General features: G+C 40.4%; 1 protein-coding gene across 1 annotated transcript in view; it reads left to right on the forward strand.

Annotated features, from left to right (window-relative positions):
* The window catches only part of LOC118477214 (mucin-5AC-like), a 57,305-nt gene that overhangs the window by 27,925 nt on the left and 5,380 nt on the right, over positions 1-24,000 (forward strand). Inside the window, exons 33-59 of the mRNA XM_035968148.1 lie at positions 106-266; positions 1,323-1,503; positions 1,937-2,164; positions 3,005-3,952; positions 4,368-4,578; positions 5,113-5,354; positions 5,873-6,024; positions 6,629-6,802; positions 7,666-7,801; positions 8,060-8,494; positions 8,827-8,943; positions 9,878-10,038; positions 10,735-10,881; positions 11,412-11,565; positions 12,778-12,861; positions 13,660-13,950; positions 14,459-14,619; positions 15,499-15,597; positions 16,210-16,357; positions 17,585-17,701; positions 18,354-18,383; positions 19,063-19,092; positions 19,847-19,972; positions 20,507-20,716; positions 21,473-21,519; positions 21,883-21,937; positions 22,699-22,838. Coding sequence (XP_035824041.1) covers positions 106-266; positions 1,323-1,503; positions 1,937-2,164; positions 3,005-3,952; positions 4,368-4,578; positions 5,113-5,354; positions 5,873-6,024; positions 6,629-6,802; positions 7,666-7,801; positions 8,060-8,494; positions 8,827-8,943; positions 9,878-10,038; positions 10,735-10,881; positions 11,412-11,565; positions 12,778-12,861; positions 13,660-13,950; positions 14,459-14,619; positions 15,499-15,597; positions 16,210-16,357; positions 17,585-17,701; positions 18,354-18,383; positions 19,063-19,092; positions 19,847-19,972; positions 20,507-20,716; positions 21,473-21,519; positions 21,883-21,937; positions 22,699-22,838 — 4,985 coding nt within the window. The remainder of the gene's footprint in view (positions 1-105; positions 267-1,322; positions 1,504-1,936; positions 2,165-3,004; positions 3,953-4,367; positions 4,579-5,112; positions 5,355-5,872; positions 6,025-6,628; positions 6,803-7,665; positions 7,802-8,059; positions 8,495-8,826; positions 8,944-9,877; positions 10,039-10,734; positions 10,882-11,411; positions 11,566-12,777; positions 12,862-13,659; positions 13,951-14,458; positions 14,620-15,498; positions 15,598-16,209; positions 16,358-17,584; positions 17,702-18,353; positions 18,384-19,062; positions 19,093-19,846; positions 19,973-20,506; positions 20,717-21,472; positions 21,520-21,882; positions 21,938-22,698; positions 22,839-24,000) is intronic.

Consider the following 24,000-nt stretch of genomic DNA (forward strand, 5'->3'; position numbering starts at 1 on the left):
ATTCTCCACGAAAGACACCCAGCGTTGCTTCCTTTCAAGTTCGTATGTTCTAGCTTTCTTATTATCTCCTACTGAGATTATAAATCTTTTTTTTTATTCTCGCAGAAATCTGTTCCAGCGCAATGGGAATGGCAAACCTGGAGATCCGAGACGATATGATCTCTGCCAGCTCTTATCTGGACGCTGCTCACTCCTCTGCACATGGCAGGCTTGGTGAGCTGAGCAGCTGGATGCCAGCAAAGTCTGACACACAGCAGTATATACAGGTACACTTACCTTTCACGATGGCACAGTATGGGTTCAACATTCCTTTCAACACTGAATGTCTTCGTTGCGAATGGGATTTTTGTGTGCTAATTTGAGTGACCGTGCAGAGATGTGTTTTCACTTTTAAATTATGACAAGGAAAGAGAGAGAGAGAGAGAGAGAGAGAGAGAGAGAGAGAGAGAGAGAGAGAGAAAGAGAGAGGCACAGAGAGAGAGAGACAGAGAGAAAAAGCGTGGGGAGGGGGTCAGAGAGGGTGAGAGGGAAGGATTTGGTTGGCCAAAGGAGTTATTGGAAAGTCTTTTGAGCCTTCTGTGGGAAGGTTTCAACCACAAGATAAAAGGCTCATATTATATATTATGTCCTTCTCTTATTCTACTGCACAGGTTACTGTTGAAGGAGAACTATGTAGCTAATTCAATTTTCTTTAGGTATTATCGATTGATTGAAATTAATGTGTACATGCTGAATTTGTCAAATAAAGGTATCTTCAACATTTGCAGATACAGCCCTTGCTGGGTTGATAAGAATGTGGAACTGAATATCCCTACAGAGTTCGTAATAAAATGTTCAGCATTGTTCCTTGGAACTTTTAAAGTGATTGTGAAAGGAGTAGATTCTAAGACAATGGTAATGTCAGAAGTGAACACTTCTCTTTTGTATTTACATGAAATATATGAGTTTGATTTCTACGTAGCAGTCTACTTTTCCATGCAAATGAACTTAGCTGCGTCTATGGGGGCGTAAAACAGTGACGATCAATTTCTTCAGAATGTTACTACCAAGATGCACCTGCTGTACAACTTAGTGTGTGCGGTTCATCTTTATGCTACTGTCATCTGATAGCTGGTGTCTTATTCCCATCTTCCTCTCGGTCCTCCTTTTCCTACCTTCTCCCACCCCCTCTTTTTTCTCTTTGAGGCTATCCTTTTTCTGAAGTGGTGACGTTATACGTGGCCAAAGTTGCCTGGGTTCATCTTTAATGTATGTAAAATAGACAACTTTTTGAGTCTCCATGTTTCCCCGTTATCAAAATCCCATAACCCTGTCACTTATAGCCCTTCGAGAGCTGGACCAGCCCGTCCAACCCGTGCTCCAAGTGCAGCTGTTTCAACAACGAGGTGGTGTGCACCATCCCAGAGCAGTGCAACTTACCCGGCTTTAAGACCCCGCCCCCGCCTACAGTAGCTCCTGTCTGTGGCTGGTCCACATTCTTTGATGAGGATAAGCCTAGTACAGGTTAGCCCATGTTGAAATCGGTCGTTGATGTGGTTGAGTTAAAGCTTACAGTGCGGAAGCGTTTGTATTATGTTATGGTTTGTTGGTATTTGAGGGGGGGGGGGGCTGCATTAAAAGTCAATTTAGGTCATGTATTTATAAGCTGCGAAAAGAAAAGGACTCCTAAAAAGTTTCAGAACCTTATAAATAAGGAAGATTGCCCTGATTTTGTTTTGTTTTTAAAAATAATAATAATGATAACTTCTATGTCTGCTGAAATGACAGTACTGTGAAAGCCTTCTTACGGATGTCTACTCGATGGTGAGTTGCTTCCTTTTAAACAGTGTCCAACACTTTTTGGAGACAATTTATGGCTAAGGGTTTAAAACAGAGCAAAACCTTTGTGTCACTTGATGTTATTGATTATCAAGCTCGTTTTTTTCTCTTAAAACAGGTGGCGGGGATATGGAGCTCATCTCTAATTTGGTCAGCAAATATTCTAAGCAAGGGCTGTGCACCAAACCTGTGATGGCTGAATGCCGAGACTTAGAAACTGGACAAGAAGCAAGGCTGTCTGGTCAAAAGATACAGTGTGATGCAGTTGAAGGTCTCAAATGCTTCAACTCAGAAAATGGTGGCCGCTGCAAGAACTATGGAATTCGTGTTTTCTGCTCGTGCCCAAGTAAGTGCTTTACCATTGTTAGAGTTTTTCAGTTGATATTTCAAGGTATGAAAAGGATATGATCAATTAAGTGTAGGGCCTTAATGCTTTAGGCCCTCGTGAACGTCAAAAGGGAGGGGAGTTTCATTAACCGCGCATACCTAGAGGGACTAGAGCAGTATAGAATACACCCTAGCACTCGTAAGGATAAAGGTTCTGGTAAAATGCAGGACTTTGTACCCTCAAATATCTGGAGTCATGCTGGCCTCTAAGGCTCTTTAGTTTAGTAAGAGTTTTACGGCACATGCGATACATACTAGTGCTGAAGATGAGAAGTATAACAAGTGAGTAACAAACGCAAAAAAAAGAGGAGAGATAAGGACAACAGGTGTTTGAATGGAAAGAAGGAACAAACCACATTGGAGCATTCGCCAACCATCCACTCTTAGACTGTTCTTTAAGCTTTTGAAATGTGACAGTATCCACTTGAAAATCAAATTCATGTCCCCAGCCTGCGAGATTAAGAGCCTCACCGCCACACAGAAACGTGTATGAAAAACGTAGCAAAACAGATACTCGAATAAAGTACAGCATCGTTTTGCCAACCATCCTCATCTGGTATGATAGGGCTATTAGTTTTCTGCCAGCAGATCGGACACATATTATTTTGGGGAACTTTTTGTGATTGACTTCGGTCGTTTACTGCATAATTCTGTTATTTGTCCTTGATTCTTCAATCACATTCATTCTGTTCAGTTTTATGTGAAGATGAATAAACTTTCGTTTTGAAAAATACATCATTTTCATAATTTGGCAGTTTGGCAGAGTTAAGTGTTGAACTCTTGTGTTTTGCCATTTCAGGTGCACTAACACCTCCTACAACGGCCTCACCAAGTACTCCGTTTGTGACTGGACCTACAACGACACCTGGACCATTTGTGACTGGACCTGAATCTACCCCTGGCATTGTCACTGGACCTACATCCACACCTGGCATTGTCACTGGACCTCCGTCCACACCTGGTATTGTCACTGGACCCACATCCACACCTGGCACTGTCACTGGACCAGACACCACACCTGATGTTGTCACTGGACCAGACACCACACCTGGCATTGTCACTGGACCTACATCCACACCAGGCATTGTCACTGGACCCGATGCTACACCTGGCATTGTCACTGGACCTCCGTCCACACCTGGCATTGTCACTGGACCTACATCCACACCTGGCATTGTCACTGGACCTCCGTCCACACCTGGTATTGTCACTGGACCCACATCCACACCTGGCACTGTCACTGGACCAGACACCACACCTGATGTTGTCACTGGACCAGACACCACACCTGGCATTGTCACTGGACCTACATCCACACCAGGCATTGTCACTGGACCCGATGCTACACCTGGCATTGTCACTGGACCTCCGTCCACACCTGGCATTGTCACTGGACCTACATCCACACCTGACATTGTCACTGGACCTCCGTCCACACCTGGCATTGTAACTGGACCCACATCCACACCTGGCATTGTCACTGGACCTACATCCACACCTGGCATTGTTACTGGACCCACATCCACACCTAGCATTGTCACTGGACCTACATCCACACCTGGCATTGTCACTGGACCCACATCCACACCTGGCATTGTCACTGGACCCACATCCACACCTGGCATTGTCACTGGACCCACATCCACACCTAGCATTGTCACTGGACCTACATCCACACCTGGCATTGTCACTGGACCCACATCCACACCTGGACCTACCACTACTCAAGACCCAACGAAACTGAATCGTGAGTATTTTATTTTATGTTTCTGCGTTTTCTTTTCTTTATACAGTCCATCAGCACATAGGTTCTCTCTAAGACTGACCATTATAAGGTGCCTACATTTTCTTTCAGCCTTTAGTAGAGCAGTGTCCAGTACGTTAAGCACAACTATGTAGAAAGAATGGTATTATATTTAAGATTGATTTTCAACCAGCGTAAGTCAATATGTTATGCTTTTCTAGTAGTTTCTCCAAGAAAGGTAAATAATGGGAACGACGGTTTAGATTTTGTTCGGCTTTCTGTGACATGAATATAATTTATTTCAAATTAATACCTACTTCAGACTTGATTCCACGTTCATCAACATTCATTTCCCTGACCCGAATCTGTTCTGTTTGAGATAATGCTCTGCTAATGTTCTCTCGGTGTTCTCTATCAGTGTGTGGCTGGACTGAGTACATGAGCGCACATACCCCAGACATGATGGGAGAGCAGGAAACCTTGCCCAGACTTCGCACCAAGTACACGTTCTGCGATAAATCAAACATTTTGGACATAAGATGCAGAGACAAAGCCACCAAAAAGACAGCAGAGGAGCTGGGACAAGTAGATGTTCATTGTGACCTCTCTTCAGAATTGATTTGCTTCGGGTAATACATTTTCGCAAGTGATTGATTTTTATGTCTACATGTTAAGATCAATGGTATTCTCGAAATTTGATTGTTTATTATTAGTACTATGGTATAGTCTTTCCAATCAAATTTTGGCAAATGTTTTATACTGTCTTGGAGAATTGTATGCGCTACTGGATTTCTATTCGAACAAAAAAATTGAAAGTTACCATGACAAAGTTACCGTTGGCAAATTTGATGCCATAACTGCTTTGTCAGGTTCTGATCTGTTAATCTTCTCTTTTTTTTTCAATTCAAGCTTTTTTTGTTGTTGTATTAAATTTTTCCTGTGAAAAGCAAATCGTTCTTTCAATTTAACAATTATCGTCTCTTCTAGGTTTGATAGTGTAAAAAAAAACTAATGAATGCTATAGTCACAGAAGAAGAATGATAATTGATGTTTGTATTTAAAAGACTGAGGAGAAGGGAGGCCCAGTAGATAAATGAACTAAATGGTAATTTTAGATGATGTAATTCCTTGACACTGAGTTGATACCATAACTGTATCCTCAGTTTCAACCAGCCAAATGGCCTGTGTGCTGACTATGAGGTGAGCTACCTGTGTGACACAACCAGTGATTTCTGCACCGCTACACAGCCACCCAGCACTGTCGCTCCTAGCTACAACAGAACAGACATTTCAAGCCCGAGCACACTAACCACTGTGGACATCCGGGAGGGAGGGAGAAGAACCCCACAGCCTCCTACTTCCACGAGCCCTCAGCCTACCACTCGGGCACCACCTGTTGTCAAAGGTAGGGATGTCAAGGGATCGGTGGAGGGGGGGGGGACTTGTCGAAAAATTAGTATATCTGATTTTTAGCAAATATTTACGTTTTGGTGTCTTTTGCATCAGCTAAGGGGCCGGGAGAGGGGATTGGTAGAAGAATGAGTCTCAGACATTGACAGAAATCCAAGTTTAAAAGGTATTTGTATCGGCAAAGCTTTAGTCAAAAATACCAACTGACCCATTGAGGCCAGTACATGTATAGTCATGTTTTATTTTGCATGTGTTTTTCTATATGAGGCAATGGGACAAAATTTGCGACAAGTTTATCCAGTGAAGAAGAAAGACTTGTAGGGGACAGGAGAACATTCTGTGTAAAATTAAAGCTGCAACATCCAGCTGAGTATAAAAGTATCTGATGAAGAAGTCAATCTGTGAGAGGAAGTCTGGACTCAGCTTTTCATATAAGATCAGACTGAATTGTTCATTATTCTATTACGTATCATTTTAGTTGTTCATGTTGTGTTGTTATTGCATACATTTCAGTGTGTGAGGACCCTATGACGGACACTGTCCCGTTGTACAATACTGACAGAAGCCTGACAGCGTCTTCCTCATTATCTCCTTACACTGGCCCTGACAGGTCAAAACTTGACACGCCACTGGATACTCTCTATTCTGGAGCCTGGATACCTAAAGTAAGGGAACAGCTGCAGGTTTGGAGTTATCTAACAGTGTAAATACAAAGTGGTTAAAGTGTCATTACAACAATCAGCTGAGAAAGACACGTTAAGAGTTTGACTAATGGGGCAACTGAAAACAGATAAAAATGAAGATAGTATTGTTGGGGGGGGGGTCATGGTACAAAACTATGTCAGTTTCATGTCCTTTTTTTCATTAAAAAAGGAGATAAGAAAAGAGAAAAGAGTATTGCAGCTAGTGGACTAATGAACCGACTCAGTGTACTCTGTCAAGACCTTAAGCGGTGTGTTAGTTTAAGCCTTTGTCGTTTCATTTTCAATTTTTTTATTTTTGTTTTTTATTCTATGTTTTTAGTTTATTCTGTTGTTGTTGTTTCTTGGGGGTTGGTTGGGTTTTTTGGAGTTGTTTTTTTGTTGTTGTTGTTGTTTTTGTTTTTTTGTTTTTGCTTATTTTTGTTTCATTAGTATAAATAGGGTTTTTTTCCTGTCCTTTTAAAAAAATGTTATTTCCTTGTATAGAATATAATGAATATATACTTTACGTTTGCCAAAGCTAAAAGGAAAATTTTCGTGTAACATTGTGCCTGACGTATTCTCACAGGAATCTGACCAAACTCCGTGGATCCAAGTAAGTTTCCCTCAAGCAATGACCATCACGGCCATCAGCACACAAGGCAGCGATGGCACACCAGACTGGGTGGAGACGTACCAAGTATACTATAGTGTAGATGGTGATACTTACCACTATATTTTGGATGACCAAGATAATCCCAAGGTCAGTTTGAAATATCATAACATGTTTGCAAAAGTGAGAATCCTCTATCTCTTTCTTTCTCTAATCTCAGTCCAGAATGTCTCCCAATTAGGTGTAGTTTCTTATGTTCTTTCTCTCTCTCTCTCTCTCTCTCTCTCTCTCTCTCTCTCTCTCTCTCTCTCTCTCTCTCTCTCTCTCTCTCTCTCTCTCTCTCTCTCTTTCTACAACAGACACCGCAGCTGTCACAAAGACATATCTTTGCCCATAGCTTCAGACGAAAAAAGAATTTACAAACTGTAGAGGTCATGAAAGCTCTGGAGACTATGTTTTCATAGCTGTTTTTCAAACCAAACTCTACTTGTAGGCTAGTATTCATTTATTATAATATTATAATGACCAAGTAGCAGACAGCCCCTATTTTGACTTTCATTTGACACGGTGTCTTAAAAGACAACGTGCTTAAGGGACATCCAAGTTTTTCAACATTTTCTAAAAGTTTTCTGCAACTAAACCTGGTACTTCAGTTTAAAACCAAACGCTGTTGTTCGTGGCCAATGGGCCTCCTGTTAAATATTTCCATTTTTTAGAAGTCTTTGCCTGATGTAAATGTTATTTTTAGCGCTAGATTACTTCTTTCCCTTGAAATGTTAACAAACTGAATGTTCCAAAATATTTTAGGCTCATCGAAAAAAAACATCAAAGCCTGACAGATCTGAAATCCGTCACAGATTTACTTTGTGTGTACAGTAAAGAATAAATGACTTTGGATAGTTTATTTAGTCTAATTTTTTTACAAATAGTTAAATCGTGCGCATATATAAACTAATTTGATTGACATGATTCATGTAAACTATATAATATGAAATTCCTTTTTTACCCTGCAGATATTCACTGGTAATTACGACTCTGATAGCATCAACAAGGAAGTTATCTCTCCAACCACGGTGAGGAGCCTTATGATTCAACCCCTCACCTGGTTCAACAGGCCAGCTCTGAGGTTTGATGTGCATGGATGCATTGGTAAGTGGATCTGTGACCTCTTTGTCTTTTACATTCATTACCAAATAAATGTACATGTTCACAATAAATATTCCAATCAGTAAGGCCGGATCCCCCTTGAGAGCAAACCGTGTTTTCCCCTGTTTTAGGGGGGAAAGTACTTTTCGGTAGGAGTATGAGGTGTTATAGATTTTCATCCACATTTTTACTTGTAATTTCTTTTCAATGCAGCCCCTTTGCCGTAAACATGTCAAATTATCCTCCACAAAAATGTTTCAGCCCCAGAGACTCCAACAGTCCCAACAGCCCCTACTACCCCAGATGGTCCAGATGCTCCAACAGGTCCTACAACTCCAGAAGGCACAGATGGTCCAACAGGTCCTACAACTCCAGAAAGTCAAACAACTCCCACACCATCCAACTGCACCTCTGGCTGGTCTGACTACATCAACAGAGTCCACCCTAGCGCGGTCCAGGGTGATGAGGAGAAGATGAGCGCCGCGGAGCTTGGGGAATTCTGCCCAGGAGGAAACATCACTGACATTGAATGCGTAGATCAGGACCACATTCCATCTCACAGCCTAGCACAGGACACCACGTGTACCATTGAAGGTGGCTTCCGATGCACAAATGAAGAGCCAATTCCTGGATTTGACTTTGGGGACATTGGGCAGTGCTATGATTACAAAATCAGATACTTCTGCACTTGTGGAGGCAAGTACCATTTATGAATATCATTAGTTGCTCTTTTGTGTAAATATTCACTCTAACGGATATTTTTTTTTATTAAAACAGTATTGTGTTACGCTACAAAGTGACATTCAGCTGTACAAATCTCTACCATAATGGAAATACAGTCTAGGGACATAAAAGGTTTGTTTCTTCCAAACGTACTTGTCAATCATTGTTTGGTTGGGTTTTTAGACAATGAGAAAGGTCATTCATGTAGTTTTAAACTTTTTTTTGTATAATTAATTCTGTAAAAAGATCAATTCATTTATTTGAGATGGGCGCTTTTATAAAGGTGGTTTGTACCCCTGTTTCAGAACCAGTGATCGTCACAACTATCGAGCCACCCACTACTCCCAGTGTGCCATCAACTCCTAAACCATCCCTTCCACCGAGTGTGACGCCGCCTCCAAAGCATACAACACCCATCCCAGGTTAGTTGCAGTGTAGTAGTATTGTGTTATGTTTTCTTTTATGAGTTCATGGCTATTGTTGAACACAGGTCTGTTCTATGAGCTTAAAGGGGGGGGGGGGGGGGGCTACACCCCCAAAATCAAAATTCGGCTCAAAGTCATGGAATTTGAGTTGTAGTCATTTTTAGCTTCCTCAGCCTCTCCTACAACTATTTCATGGCATAAGAACCCCCAAAAACGGTATTTTTCCCATACCGGGCATGTTTGTAACCGCCATTTCCTCATAAAGTCAGTATTTTATTTTTCTTTATCGGCCGTTTTCTCAAAATGCGACTTTTCTCTATACTTTTTTTAATAACTCCACCATTTTTCAACCAATCTTCGCGAAATTTTCACAGAAGGAAGAAAAGAGGTAGTACTAAAAATTTGTCTGTTGAATTTTTGATATAGGGAATAGATTTTTGTTGGTGGTATCTGGAGTGTGGATTTTCACGGATTTTTCGCAAACTTGAATGCTACCTCAGGAAAAAAATCATTAAAAATGTTCTAATTCGATTAGGAGAAAAACAACAAACAGATTTTTAGATCTAATGTTTGTGAACACGCATGCAAAAAAAACCAATCGATTTCCATGAGCGATAAGTGCGGTATTCATTACGTAAGACATGTCAATAAAATCCAGTATGGCGGCGTATCCATGGAAACGAAACTTTTTTCTCAAATTTGATTGCGGATTTTAAGACTCCTTACTATGCTTGTCATATGTGTGAAATTTGGTAAAATTCGGTCCAGTAATAAGCGAGATAGCCTCCAGGTGTAACCCCCCCCCCCCCCCCCCCCTTAACAAGGCATTCTCCACGAAAGACACCCAGCGTTGCTTCCTTTCAAGTTCGTATGTTCTAGCTTTCTTATTATCTCCTACTGAGATTATAAATCTTTTTTTTTATTCTCGCAGAAATCTGTTCCAGCGCAATGGGAATGGCAAACCTGGAGATCCGAGACGATATGATCTCTGCCAGCTCTTATCTGGACGCTGCTCACTCCTCTGCACATGGCAGGCTTGGTGAGCTGAGCAGCTGGATGCCAGCAAAGTCTGACACACAGCAGTATATACAGGTACACTTACCTTTCACGATGGCACAGTATGGGTTCAACATTCCTTTCAACACTGAATGTCTTCGTTGCGAATGGGATTTTTGTGTGCTAATTTGAGTGACCGTGCAGAGATGTGTTTTCACTTTTAAATTATGACAAGGAAAGCGAGAGAGAGAGAGAGAGAGGGGGAGAGAGAGAGAGAGAGAGAGAGAGAGAGAGAGAGAGAGAGAGAGAGAGAGAAAGAGAGAGAGAGAGAGAGAGAGAGAGAATCCATTTTATTGTAGTACCAAATGCAACTGGTTAAATGTTCAATTTCAGAGACAAATAATTTTGAATTATCATTGTTTTCGTTGTAATTCACTTATTAGCCATTTCTAACGTGCCCACTTTAAATTGTAAGTTTTGTATCATGAAACTTCTCCATTACCTGTGTCTTTTGGAAATAAAAGTATCCTGTTTGTTACTGAATTTCAAAAGAAAGTGATTTTTATGCCAAATGATCTGTGAAATCAGTAACAAGCTTTGGTTCCTCTCTGGAATGACCGTGTCTCTTCTTGTAATTGTGCCTCTTCTTGTCCAGTAGGGATAAAATGCAGGGCTTTGTATTCCCAATAACTTTGATGTCACGCTGTCCTCTGTTCTTTCAGCTGCTGAAATGTGATAATATAACTAGAGACTGGGCATACTTTTCTTGAGGAAGCATAACTATTTTTACAGGTTGACTTTTTGGACCGTGAGCTGATATCTGGAGTGACTGTTCAGGGTCAAGAAAACGCCCCAGTATTTGTAAAGACATACAAAGTGCTGTATAGCCAAGATGGCGTCAACTGGGTTCCTTACCAAGAAGTTTCCGGACAGGACAAGGTGGGTCTTGGTGCTATTGCTCTGTTGATAATGATCACAGATTTCTAAAATGATTTTTGTCTCTACGGTCATGCACAATTGTATCTGGATTTGACCAAATGTGAACACGTCTTGGCTTTCAAATTCACCTGTAAAATGTATGCCAAATGCAAAACTGAGCTGAGAAAACTCTTACTTTCATCGAAAATGAGTTTTACCTCTTGTCTTATTATATTACGTGAGAATGATATCAAGCTTTGAAGTCGTGAACGAAATGTAGATCTGCATCACATCTTTGTGGATTAGTAACCATTTCTTTGAGGTTATTGGCTCACCTTTTCAATGCGTGAACAGTGGTTTCAGTAATCTAAATTGAAGACATGAGCAGTGCGTAGAGTGAAAGTGTATTCTTCCCGTTAAAACATAAAGAATACTGTCACAGGTGGTTTGGTGCAGTCGTGTTTTAAATCGTTCATGTGTTTGTAGTTAGATGTGCCTTTGAATGCAAGAGAACGCGGAGCAACTCAACTTGTCAAATTTCTCATCTTCAGATCTTCATTGGAAGCTCAGACTCCAAGATTCCAGTTACACAAATGTTCGCTAAACCGGTGCGAGCACGTTTTGTGCGCATCAACCCTCTGACCTGGAACAACCGCATAGCTCTTCGCTTTGAACTCCATGGCTGCCCATCTGGCGGATACCCAAGTAGGTGCACTTTACAGACTCATTAGTCTTGGTACTTGTGTTTTTAATCTCCTTTTGTGAGTGTTCTTACACCCCCATCAACACAATTTAGATAATTTAGGAGGCAGGCTTGGACCCTGCCGTTCATAACCAACTGGGGCTGGGAGGGATACAACGTCCCAGTAGAAAGACCAAGATACTCGATAAAAATTGTCCTCACGTGGGAATTAAACTCGTGTCTTCTGCGTGCAAAGATTCAAAGATTCAAAATGATTTATTGATTTGAAAGGCCTTTGGCCCATACATCCACATATTTTAACATATGGTTCGGCAATTACATACATTGGTGCAGCACATTGGATGTTTAACATAAATTGGACATGCACGCCCACATACACGTATGCACGCACGCACGCACGCACGCACACACACACGCACACACGCACGTGACGCACGCACCTACACTCATACACACTCCTGCTCACACACATACTTACATACATACATACATACATACATACATACATACATACATACATACATACATACATTCATATGATCAAATAGAAATAGAACTTCCACACAGTGCTATGAATGAGGCAGCGAGAGAAATCGGGACATGTTTCACTCTGAGAAGTGAATACCGATGTCTTTTTCATACACATATACATATAAAATAGTACCCATTACAGTAGATACAGAGTTACATATGCGAGTGAATAGCGTGCAGCGGCAAAGTGACGAACTCAGTGTGTAAACCTGAGTTCTAGGTCCTGACTCACGGCATATTGCAAGATTCTATTGACAGGATTATTGTTTCACCATAAATATAGCAAGAGGCAGGATGGGGGGGGGGGTGTTAAAGGGAGAAAAATATAAAAAATATTGGTCAGCGGATGTTGAGATTTGTTTTAGTAGAATCAGAATAAAACGGATCTCAGTTTGAAAAGTTGAAAGAACACAGATTGTTTTCTAGACAGAAGAACAAAATTTCTTTTATAGTTTAGAGAAATAATTTTAAAAGGTGTTATTATTTTGATAATATAGGCCTATATTATCCTTGCCTCAGTTTCATTTCTATACTACTTGTTAAAATGTGTAAGTTTTGTTGAATATTCAGGTTAAGGTCTGTAATAACCTATTTCTTGACTCGGAAATATTACACAACTCCTCCTTATTTTGTTGTTTCAATACCTGTGCAGTAAATGGATGAACAATATGCTATTTTTCCAGCAATGCCCCCAACAGCTACATATGGAGACATCAGGACAACTGGTGCTAAAACAGTGGTCACTACACCTGCTCCCACTGTTGAAGGTCAGTATCTGGAGGTCATTTGAACAGGGAAAAGTTTAAAAGATGGTTCCTTGTACAATAATGTCAATGTCAATGACTTAAATTTGGCTTTGTAGCTACCCAAAAGCCGGGGGGGGGGGATAGAAGTTTCAACAACCACAAAAAAGCAGAACACACAGATATGCTCATAAATATATGATCACAAGGCCCTTATGTTTTTCTATAAGCAGTAAGTTAAGCAACGAGAAATTGTAACCACCTCCCTCCCCCCCCCCCCCTTTTTTTCTTCTCAAAAGGCTGTTTTTCAATAGCCCTTGATAGCTGAGTTTCTTTGTCATGCTCTGTCTACATGAATAGATATAATCTTGTGCTATTGACTGCCACACCAGTCTGCATCGCTATGCTCTTCTACTTTCTATTCTATTTACAATGTAATTTGCTCTTGTGACTGGATCCAGACACATGTATTTGGACGAGACTAATTGGTTTATAAAACTTCAATACACTTTTTCCATAATTATGTCCTTTTCCACCGACATCTTTGGTGTGATGGTTAGGCTTTTTGCCATTGCGGGCAGGATATGTGAGTTTATTTCTTTGAATGGGGATATTTATATCGAGTGTGTCTTTCTGTCTGCTGAGATGTTGTACCATACTCAGCTTGAGCTAGTTCTGACAAGCCAGGTGAAAGCTGCCTGTTTTCTTAACAATGTAAATTTAGTCAACAGTGGCATAAAATACGTGTACTTAACAATTACTTTCTTTCTGTCCTATTCCTAGCCCCTAATCAATGTGATTTCCCCTTGTCCCTGTACCCAGACACTTGCATCGAGTGGGACTTGTGGTTGGATCTGCACCAGCCTGACCTGCAGGATCACAATGAAGTAGAGTCTATCGACGACCTTATCGCTGCCTCCAGTCGCTGCCGGATGCCCATGGCCATTGAATGTCGCACCGCCACACCCGCCCATACACCAGCCCGTGAGACCGGGCAGAACGTTGTGTGCAATCTGTGGGAAGGTCTGCGCTGCCTTAGCCAAGATGTGTCAGAGCCGAGATGCTTCAACTATGAAGTGCGATTGGGCTGCCTGAAAGACACGCCAGAGTGTGGTAAGTAGGTTTAAAATGCCAATTAAATATTTTCAGAGGGCTCTGCTTACATATTTGTCTCTGTTGGTAAATTTTTGCTCTGTTATAATGAGTACTTATGGTGAAAAGAGAAAACTCTTTCCCTTGTAACACAGTGTTACGTACAGACGGATATTTTTCTCTTTTGCCTGAATGTGTGGTCTGGAAATACAGAATGTGTCAAATCTAGATCACGTTTGACAATCTCTGTCCTTTTCTTGTAGACCAAAAACAGAACATACTCTCTACCAATGGACCGAATGTGAAAGTAGTTTCTATTAATGTAAAGTAATTGATGTAACGGTCTAGAGTTCCTGTCCAGAAGGAATTATTTTCTTGCACTTTGCTGTGGTATAATGATAACAATAAATCCACATTGGTAATGTTAAATCAGTAACTATGTTTAATTCTTTGAAGAACCTAAGTTTCTTTCAAACAATACTGTTACATATATAAACTTATTACAAGTTGTGAAATTGTATTTCTTCAGCTGTGGACACAACACCGACCGTGGCACCTTTTGCTATCTGCTACCCGGGCATGGACACCCGCCATTGTCCTGCTACATGCCCTGTGGGTACCTTCTGTGATGGTGTCAAGTGTGTGCCCAAAGACGACTGCCCGTGCCTCATTGGAAACAAAGTGGTTAGGGTATGTGAACCATTTTTAAAGTATGGAAACTGTTTTGCTATTTGCGACCAAAGCAAACAAAGTTGATATTAGTTGGGACACTGAATAGAAGCCTGCTTAGACCTTTAAGAGGTATGTCTATAGAGCTTATGCGTTGCGCTACAACAATGGGAAGAAGTATGATTGAGGAAAAAATTTTAACTATCAGGGTAGAGCTTTGTTATTTGTCACCTTGAAATTGAATGTTTTACTCAAACATTTACAATAGGAGTTCCGTTGTGTAAAAAAAAAACCCGGTAAAATCCATGTACAATGGTGTTTATTTATTGTTGTCTAATGAAATTGCTGGGGATTAATGTGCGCTGCAGTTGAGAACTTCAGTGTGGGCCAGGGGGGGGGGGTCACTGCTTTTTAGTAAATATTGCTGCTAGTTGTACTTTTCTTTTCAGCGGACTGTTTGAAGACGTACTGACATCAAATTTGAAAATATGTATTGTTGCTCAGCCATTGTAGCGAAATAAAGATACTTTCTTCTGACTTTCTATACTCCAGAGATGATGTGTCTTAAAGCAGATTTCTCGGCTCTCAGGGAGAGTGTTTAAGTGAACGTGTGTCAGCAAAGAGTTGGACACTGCCCAAATGATTGTGAACGTTTTGCACCCTCATTGACACAACTGAGATCATTTAGGAAACGCATGAAAGCTGCTAACACTTCATCTTTAATAAAACGCAGAAATTAATTTTCCTTTTATATCCGTTTAGCGACATAAGTTTGCCTCATGCTCACAGCTAAACGGTTGAAAGTGATAGAGACAGTTCTTTTTTAATATTATGTTATGGTCTTTTCCAGTAAAGTCAACATTGGAAACTTTTTTCTTTATCTTGACTCCTGTCTTCCAGCCTGACGGTGTGGCGAGAAATGAGAACTGCGAAATCTGCCAGTGCCTGGCTGGAGAGCCCCTTTGTATGGCCAAGAAGGAATGTCCACCCTGTGATGAGGTCAGTAGCCGTTATTAGCTTCATTCATTGAGATGTTATGTCGGGTGAAAACATGGACAGATCTCCGTGCAAAAATTAGAGGATACAAGCATGTAGAACAGTTTACCTGTTCTTACCCTTAGCCTGAAATCTCGTACGTCCTAATACTTCTGAAAAAAAAGGGTAAAATGTTTTCGTGCAGGATCACGAGATGATGCTGATTTTTTTCAGGGTCTGTGCAAGGTGTGCAGCCTTGCTGTGTCATCAATTGAATAAGTTGATGTCTTTTATGGAGATCGTGGTTTGAAAGAGTTGTTCTCTTTTATTTTAAAATTTAACTTTGACTTAATTTTCTTGGGGGGGGGTTCTTTCTTTTTTTCTTTTTAAATGATGTTGGTGAAAGCTCCCCCTTTATAATCCCCCCCCCCCCCTTGAAATCGACAATTTAGATTGTTTAAGAGATCTTAATTTGTTGAGCTTAAAAAAAAGGATTACAAATAGCCTATATTATAAAGGGGGTTTCATCTGGTGTGGAACACCATTTTGAAATCTGTCATGAAGTATGAAATTCCGATCATTTTACCAGTTGATTCATCTGTGATAAATTTATGCCATTTTCTCTGGACCCACCAGGGCATCAGCAACCGTGACCCCAACACGTGTTCTTGTGAGTGTCTCTTGTGTGCCCCGGGACTGTTCCAGTGCAACGATGGCGTTTGTCTCGAACCTGAAAAAACTTGTGATGGAGTCATTGACTGCCTCAATGATGAATTGAACTGCGGTAAGTAACAGTTTTACCTTTATGGTTTACACTAACCCAAGAGTTTTCTTCATAGTCTGCAAAGATCTTTATGCTGTTAATGGAGATATCCGTACTTTGTGTACTTCTGAGCTGTTTATAAGAGGGCTCAACATTTTTTGCGTAAGACAACCTGAGACTATAACACACTTATTAGGTTAAATTATTTATAAGGTTGTTCAATTTGTTGCCTTTATCAAAAGCCATGAATTTGAATATGATTCACAAAATTAAAATGTGACTAATGAATCAGTTCTAACTGTTACAGAGTTCTTGACTGCTGTCAATAGAATGGTGCAGACATGAAGATTCTCCCCCACGCTCTCCTCCTACAGCCTACATGTGTCTTGATAAAGCATCGTCCTTGTTCATAGCATGCCTGCAAGTGTCCAAAATGTGTTATCATAGATGTTTTATGCCACCATCAATACAATTAAGATCATTCTGGAGAAGGGATGCTTCAACTCTACCTATCAGGGCTAACCTGGGCTAAGAGGGATACACCTTCCCAGCAGACGGATGAAGATACTTGGGGGGGGGGGGAGCTCTCCACGTGAAATTCTCCACGTGGACTGCCGTGCAGTCCCGGCATTGAGAAGAATAGAACTGGCGTGGCACTCGTGTCCTAAGAGGCAACTAAATAGCGAACCAGGTAGTGACTCCCAAAACAGAGCCATTCTCCCTCCAGGTCGGGGGTTGAGTCATGCGGCTAACAACCTCCCTCTCGTAAAAAGAACCTGTTACAGAAAAACATAGAAGAAAAAACATTATCTCTGCTTTGCTGGTCTTCTCCGGCTGGAGAGTTTATAATGCCAGGCAGTGAAAGCCGAACCCACAGGGAGCACGAGGCAGGGGTAGGTCACGGGAAACATGGAGGAGATGTGTGGAAAGGAACATGAGAGAGATTAAGCTCACTTGGAACGAGCTTGGAAGAATGGCCCAGGACAGAGATAAATGGAAGGAGCTTGTATGTGGCCTATACCCTGCCAAGGGTGGAAGGGATTGATGATGACGTGGAATTCGAACTCCTATCATCTTTACGTGACGGCAAGGTACCTAATTGCTACACCACAGATGCCGGTTGCAACTGTCAATTTCTGTAGCTTCCGGTCAATGTCTGTAATCTATAAACACAGAATTGTGAGATACTTTGTTCCTCAAATGTTATGATTCTATTTTTATTTTGAATAATTTGTTTTTCTTTTGTAGATGTGGACGTGACATTTACGCCTCCAGATTTCAATAAGACAACCACACCCATTGCTCCTCTTCCCTCTGAAGAGATTTCGACCACTGAACAAGTAACAACTCCAACTGGTGAACCTGGTAAGTGGTCACTTCAGCACTTGTATGTTGTATCTTCACAGACTTATGGAGGGAATGGAGGGCGGGGGGGGTTTCATCATCACCAATGCCTTTCACCCCATGACAGGGTATAGGCCACATACTAGCTCCTTCGATTTAACTCTGGCCTGGGCCATCCTTCCTAGCTCGCTCCAAGTGAGCTTCATCTCTTCCACACATCTCCCCCATGTTTCCTGGTTCTCCCCCATGTTTCCCGTGGCCTATGCCTGCCTCGTGCAGGGGCTTTCTTGTTACTCTATTATTTTGTACTTAGCCATGTGAGCTATGCTCCACCTACAGTACGCGCATTAGGTACTTGACAATTTACTTAATTTTCAATCCATGTCTTTGTGAAAGTTATCATTTATCCTCCTTTTGAAATCAACTTTATAGGTTTAATATCAACAAAAAGTTTTTAAAAAACAGTCAAATTAGGAGAAAACTTAGAGAGATAACAATCTCAACAATATAAACTGAATAAAAGTTTTTGAAGAGAAATGTCTGTTGGGAGATTTGTTGTTACATGAAAAGTATTTGGTTAGCATTTTAAAAATGTTTCTGTCTTTAATGTGTTTCACATCTTAGCTTTTTTTTTTTCTTTTTGTTAACGAACGTTATCCTTTCTTCTTCCCAGGAACTTCCACTTCTCCTGGACCAGTGACAGGTAAAACATTTTTGTTACTGTTGTTGTTTAACACTTTCAGCGTTGAAGTGTTTCCATTTACGTTTGTACAGACAAGATAAAATGTTCATTCAACAGAGATTAAAACAAAGCCGAAATATTTCGTCTTATTAAGAATTTTTATAAAACTTCATACGTTGCAAATGCACCTTCTAAAATATCCACAATAAACCTGTGGTAAAAATGGCAGTGGCCAGTTTGGGGGAACGCCAGAGAGTAAACGTCTGCACAGTGGTGAAGTGGTTAAAACAAAATAGGGATAGAAATCATTCGGTTTAACTGAATCGAGTAGCAACAAATATAGTCTATTGCTTGTACATATACCTCTACTTTTAACGGAGCAAGCATATGTTACATTTGTTTGTTCTTTTACCTAGGCCTTATTTCAGAGATGCTATTGTTTCTATTTTGTCTTTTCATACTAATCTTGCGCAATCAGAAGATGGTGTATTTTTTCTTTAAACTTTAATATATATTTTACACCATGTATCAAAGATTTGTTTTTGGAAATTCATAAAAAATGTGGGTACATTCAAACTACATTTACTTTCAAGGTCTTTTTTTAATTGGATTCCCCTTCAGAAGAAGTTCATTTATTTTGTATGTTTTTTACACTGTTCCTTTGTTTTCACTTTCCCTTCTGTCCCCTTTTTTTTTGCAGATATTACCACCGGCCCAGGTCCAGTTACAGGTAAATCATTTTGTCTCCAGGAAAAAATCAGAGACAGAAATTAAAACGTTTTGTGAATGGACTTGTGCATGGCATACAAATGTACCCAGTACTCTTTTAATATTTCGCAAATACTATATATGGTTGTGCGAGGATTTTCACAATTCCTAAGAAGCACAGTTTTTAGGTTATTTCTTTTTTCATGATTTGTTTCTCGTTTGGCATTTTCTCAGGTAGAACACATAAACCTCAGTAACGTGTTTTCTGTTCTGTCTGGTAACAACACAGTCGAACTTCGAGTATTGCTTTTTGTTTTCTGAAAGTACAGTAAAATGTGCATGTAATATTTAGCTTCTCTCTGATATTTATTAAAGCAAAACAGAACTAGTATTCTCTTTACAAGAGTACTGGAAAACTCTGGCATAACATAACCTCTTTGAGTCTGGACATTTTTCTGTCGTAATTCGTCACTGCAGATGTATTCAAAGAAGCAGTAGTGAAACTTCAAAACGTAGCACAAAAAACTTTGCTGCCAAGTTATTTTCTTTATGTGAAGTACAATCTATTTAAATTTAACTTTCAGAATAATATCTTTAGATTAATCTCGTGTTTGTGCACAGTGTAACTAGAGCTTGGTTTGGGAAGTTTACCTGTGAAGATTTTGTCTATCTGATGACTATAATAATATCATGATTATGAAGTTATGCTTGATTCTTTTATTTTTATCTCAGATTATCACATCTTTTGTTTTCACATGATCCTATCTTGTTTTCAGAGACTACAGGTACCACCAGCCCAAATGCAACAGACGCAGTTACTCCCAGCCAACCCACTCCCAGCACAACCACCACTAGCCCCACCACCACCAGTCCAACTACTACCATCCCAGGCCCAGAGTCAGGTAAAGTATTTTGTTTACTTGGAAAGCTGCACACAAATACTTTTGTGATACATACATACCAAAGCACGTGCGTGCCCTTGCTTTTTTTTAAATTGATATTCAGCAAGTGAATAAAGTAGAATGAGATTTTGAAAATCCTCTTGTAATTTTTATCTGAGGATATAATGGTTTAAGTTCAACAGTTACATTTAAGTTCTTAATATCAAGATCAAGATGAAAATATACCAAGCTTATGTGTTGAGCCAAATATGTCCTGGGCCGCGAACTTACATCAAGGAGGAAAAAAACTCAACAGCTGCTAGGTCTTTCTCTTTTGATACTTGTTTTGACTTCCGCCTTGCACTGGCTGTGGTCTCTCGGCAACTGTTCCCAGGTACTTAATTTGATGGCCTGTCTTTCTTGATCTGAGTATTGTATTGGATTTAATGCCTGATGACAAGAATATGATGGACAATTAGTTTTCTTTCTTTGATCTGGAAAACATGTATTTATTCTTGCAGGGAAATATTCTTATGCTTCGTAACTTATCCTCAGAATGGTGTCCTAAAGTGTTCTGCCCAGTTTTGTCAAAACCAGACCTCAAGGAAGGCATGACGGCAAAACTCCGCCGTACAAAAGACGGATGCTGCCAGGAGTATGTGGTTTGTGACATCGATGCCTGTTCAGCCAAAATCTCTGCGTGCAACTCTCCCATGGTGCCCCAGACTATCCCCACTGACGAGTGTTGCCCAGACTATCATTGTGGTGAGTGTGATGCTGGTAGCCTACATTGTGCGACCGTGCTCATAGTTGGTATTAGACCGCCACTGATGGGTCTTACTTCCTTACTTTCCTTAGAGTTGTTATTTCTGTCTGCCTGCCTCGCTTTTCCCCTGCACAAAGAGATTATTATTGTGTAGAGATGTATTATTCTTTACTCAGTACCCAAAGACTTGGGTCCTCTCCTCCATTGCATGTCATGAGTTTAAGCTTAAATACTGTTTTGATCAAGCACTTGTTTCATCTATAAAAAGTGACAAACTTTAGTTCAAAGTGAAGTAGTAACTTACTACGTCTAGTCAAGTATTTCTTCGTGAATGTGAACCTACCAAGCACAAAAGCCTCTCACTTCGATGTACCCAGTTTTGCTGGTTTTGTCACAAAGGCAAGTACAGCGATGTAAACCATTATGTTCCTTTGAGCATGAGGGCCATGCTGTGCAGCTAAAGGGGTTAAAGTTTTCATGTCTTTTTGTCTTGTTGTTAATAATGTATGACGTCCCATTGACCCTATACGTCCAACAGTGCCACAATCCCCAGTTTTGACCTCAGAAGTACTGGAACATCTGTAGTAATTTTAAGAAATATGGTTACGATTAGAAGAATAGTTAGGGTTAGGTCAAGGGTTGGGTTAGGGAGATAGTAAACGTTGGGGCCAAAACCGGATTATCCCAACAATACTTAATTTCCTGCTGTCCATCCCCTTCTTGCACATATTAAAATTTTGTTCTTTCACTTCCAGTGTGCCCTGACAATTGCCCTGTTCGTCCTACCCCTAGGTGTGGACCGGTAAGTATTAACAATTTTCATGTTTGGTTCTCTCGCCAGAGAAATTGGTGTTGGTTTGTTGGTTTGTTGTTGCTGTTGTTTTGTTGTTGTTGGGGTTTTTCTTTGGGGGGGGGGGTTGTGGGGGGGTGTTGAATTTTGCTTTGGGTTTGTTTTTTTGGTTGGGTTTTTTTTCAATCAAGGTAAACAAAGGATGTAAACTATGATAATAGCTGCAATTGGTTCCCAGGGAATAGTATGGAAGTGCAAAGTTCCTTGTACTTGTAAAAGCAGATTGATGTTTGACTGCTCTAACAAAGCTGGGTATTTTCTTCATAAATTTTAGCTTGTTCCTAATTCACGTTTCTGTCTTTCTCCATGATTCAGGGTTCAGAAGCAGTGAGGATCATGCACGATTGCAACTGCACTAGCGTGACCTGCGGTGAGTGTCATCTATAATATCTTAATAAGTTATTTTATTACAAATTTGTATCATTTATTTGTGATGAATGACAATGCATGTGTTGGAAAGGCAGCCTCATAGGCTATTTTTGAAAGGCAGTTGAGTGGTGTATTTACGAGAGATTATTCGTACTGCTTAGTCATATTTTTCAGTGCAATCTAAAGTTAATGATAGTTCTCTTGAGATTACTTGTGAATGTGTGTTTGTGTTGAAAATGACTGCAATTTATAACAGTGCTTATGTGGGTGACTTGTTTGTTTATGTGTGGGTGGGAGAGATGTTAGAGGAACAACAGTGGATGAGAGTGTCTTGTGGAAGGGGAGAGAGAGGGGCAGATTCTTTGTATTCGTGTGTGGTATTCATGAAAAAAAACTTACTTAGAGGGAGGTTTAAGAGTCTGGTGTAAGGCAAATACCAGGGTAATATATTCTATTTTCTTTAGGGCACTCGAGCAGAGAAATGAGTATTGGATCAAAACTGCCACAATGTTAGGGGGGGTTTTGGCTTTTTTTTTGGGGGGGGGGGGGCCTTTTTGGGCTTTTTTTTTTTGGTTTGTTTTTTGGACCTAACACTTGAAGAGGAAGAAGAAGAAGAAGAAGAAGAAGAAGAAGAAGAAGAAGAAGAAGAAGAAGAAGAAGAAGAAGAAGAAGAAGAAGAAGAAGAAGAAGAAGAAGAAGAAGAAGAAGAATTTTTCAATTGATTGTATCGACTCTGACCTCCTCCTCCTACTCCTCATCCAGTTACTGTCCCTCCGGTCTTCATACAAACCACGCCCGTCCCTGTACCTGAGCTGATTGAGGAATGTGTCTACCAACAGACACTGGACATCGTGAATGGTCAATCAGTAGACCTGGCACAGCCCACTGACAAGGTCTTCCAGGTGATGAGCTATATATCTTTCCTGCTCTGACATTCGGTACCGTTTGGTTAGAAATGAAGTTTTGGAATTTGACTTAGAACTGTTTTGGCTACTAAAACGTAGATTCCTCTGCTTTTTGGGTCAGCTGCACGCTGGTTTTTTATTAGAGTACCAGTGCTCTAAACCTGCACACTGCCCATAGTAAGGGTTGATTTTATTAAGAATTTGGCCTGAGAAACTTGACTAAACGGATTTCCTTGCTTTATGATACTACATAATTACTGCTTCGCTACTTCCGCTCTCTCTCTCTCTCTCTCTTTCTCTCTCTCTCTCTCTCTCGCTCTCTCTCTCTCTCTCTCTCTCTATTTCTCTCTTTGTTGACTTTGTCTAAAGAATATCAGTGTCATTCATCCTAACTTCTGAAATTAAACCTACTTCCAGTTCCGAGGACTTAGTCCTGTCATTCTACCGGACATGATAACTTCAGCTGCTCGTTCTTGACATTTCCCACTGGATTTCTTTTTTTTTTCCCTCTATGTGGGGAAAAGTTTACGCGAGGCCATGTTCTGTCTGACTTGAAATCAGGAGTGAGAATAATCCTTAGCTGTCAACTGTTCATGGTTACATCAGTGCGTAGTCCAAGTCAAACGTTTTCACATAATATGAGGCAAAGTTTTGTCCAAATCAGATTTTTTTTCACGTAAAATGAGGCATATCCCAAATCAGATGTTTTCACACAATATGATGTGTTGTCCCAGTCAGATGTTGTCACATAATATGACGTGTAGTTCAAGTCAGATGTGTTCACATAATATGATGTGTAGTTCAAGTCAGATGTGTTCACATAATATGACGTGTAGTTCAAGTCAGATGTGTCCACATAATATGATGTGTAGTTCAAGTCTGTTGTTTTTACATAATATGAGGCATACGTGACCAGCTGACGTATAAAAATGCATTAAATCAAATGGTCGCTTTTAAGAACAAGAGGATTATCCCGAAAAATGCTGTTTTGAGAAAATCGAAGGAAAAGTTTTTGCCCCTTGTCCACTTTCTTTAAAAGACAAGGAAAGTTTTCTTTATAACCAAAAAATATACACACCAATGAAACCAAGCTTCTCCTATAGGTAGGGCAATGTCCACTTTTGGTGCAGGTCAAGATTTCTAGAAACCCCCGAAATCT

The sequence above is a fragment of the Aplysia californica genome, unplaced genomic scaffold (genome assembly GCF_000002075.1).
Source record: "Aplysia californica isolate F4 #8 unplaced genomic scaffold, AplCal3.0 scaffold00041, whole genome shotgun sequence".
NCBI lineage: Eukaryota > Metazoa > Mollusca > Gastropoda > Aplysiida > Aplysiidae > Aplysia > Aplysia californica.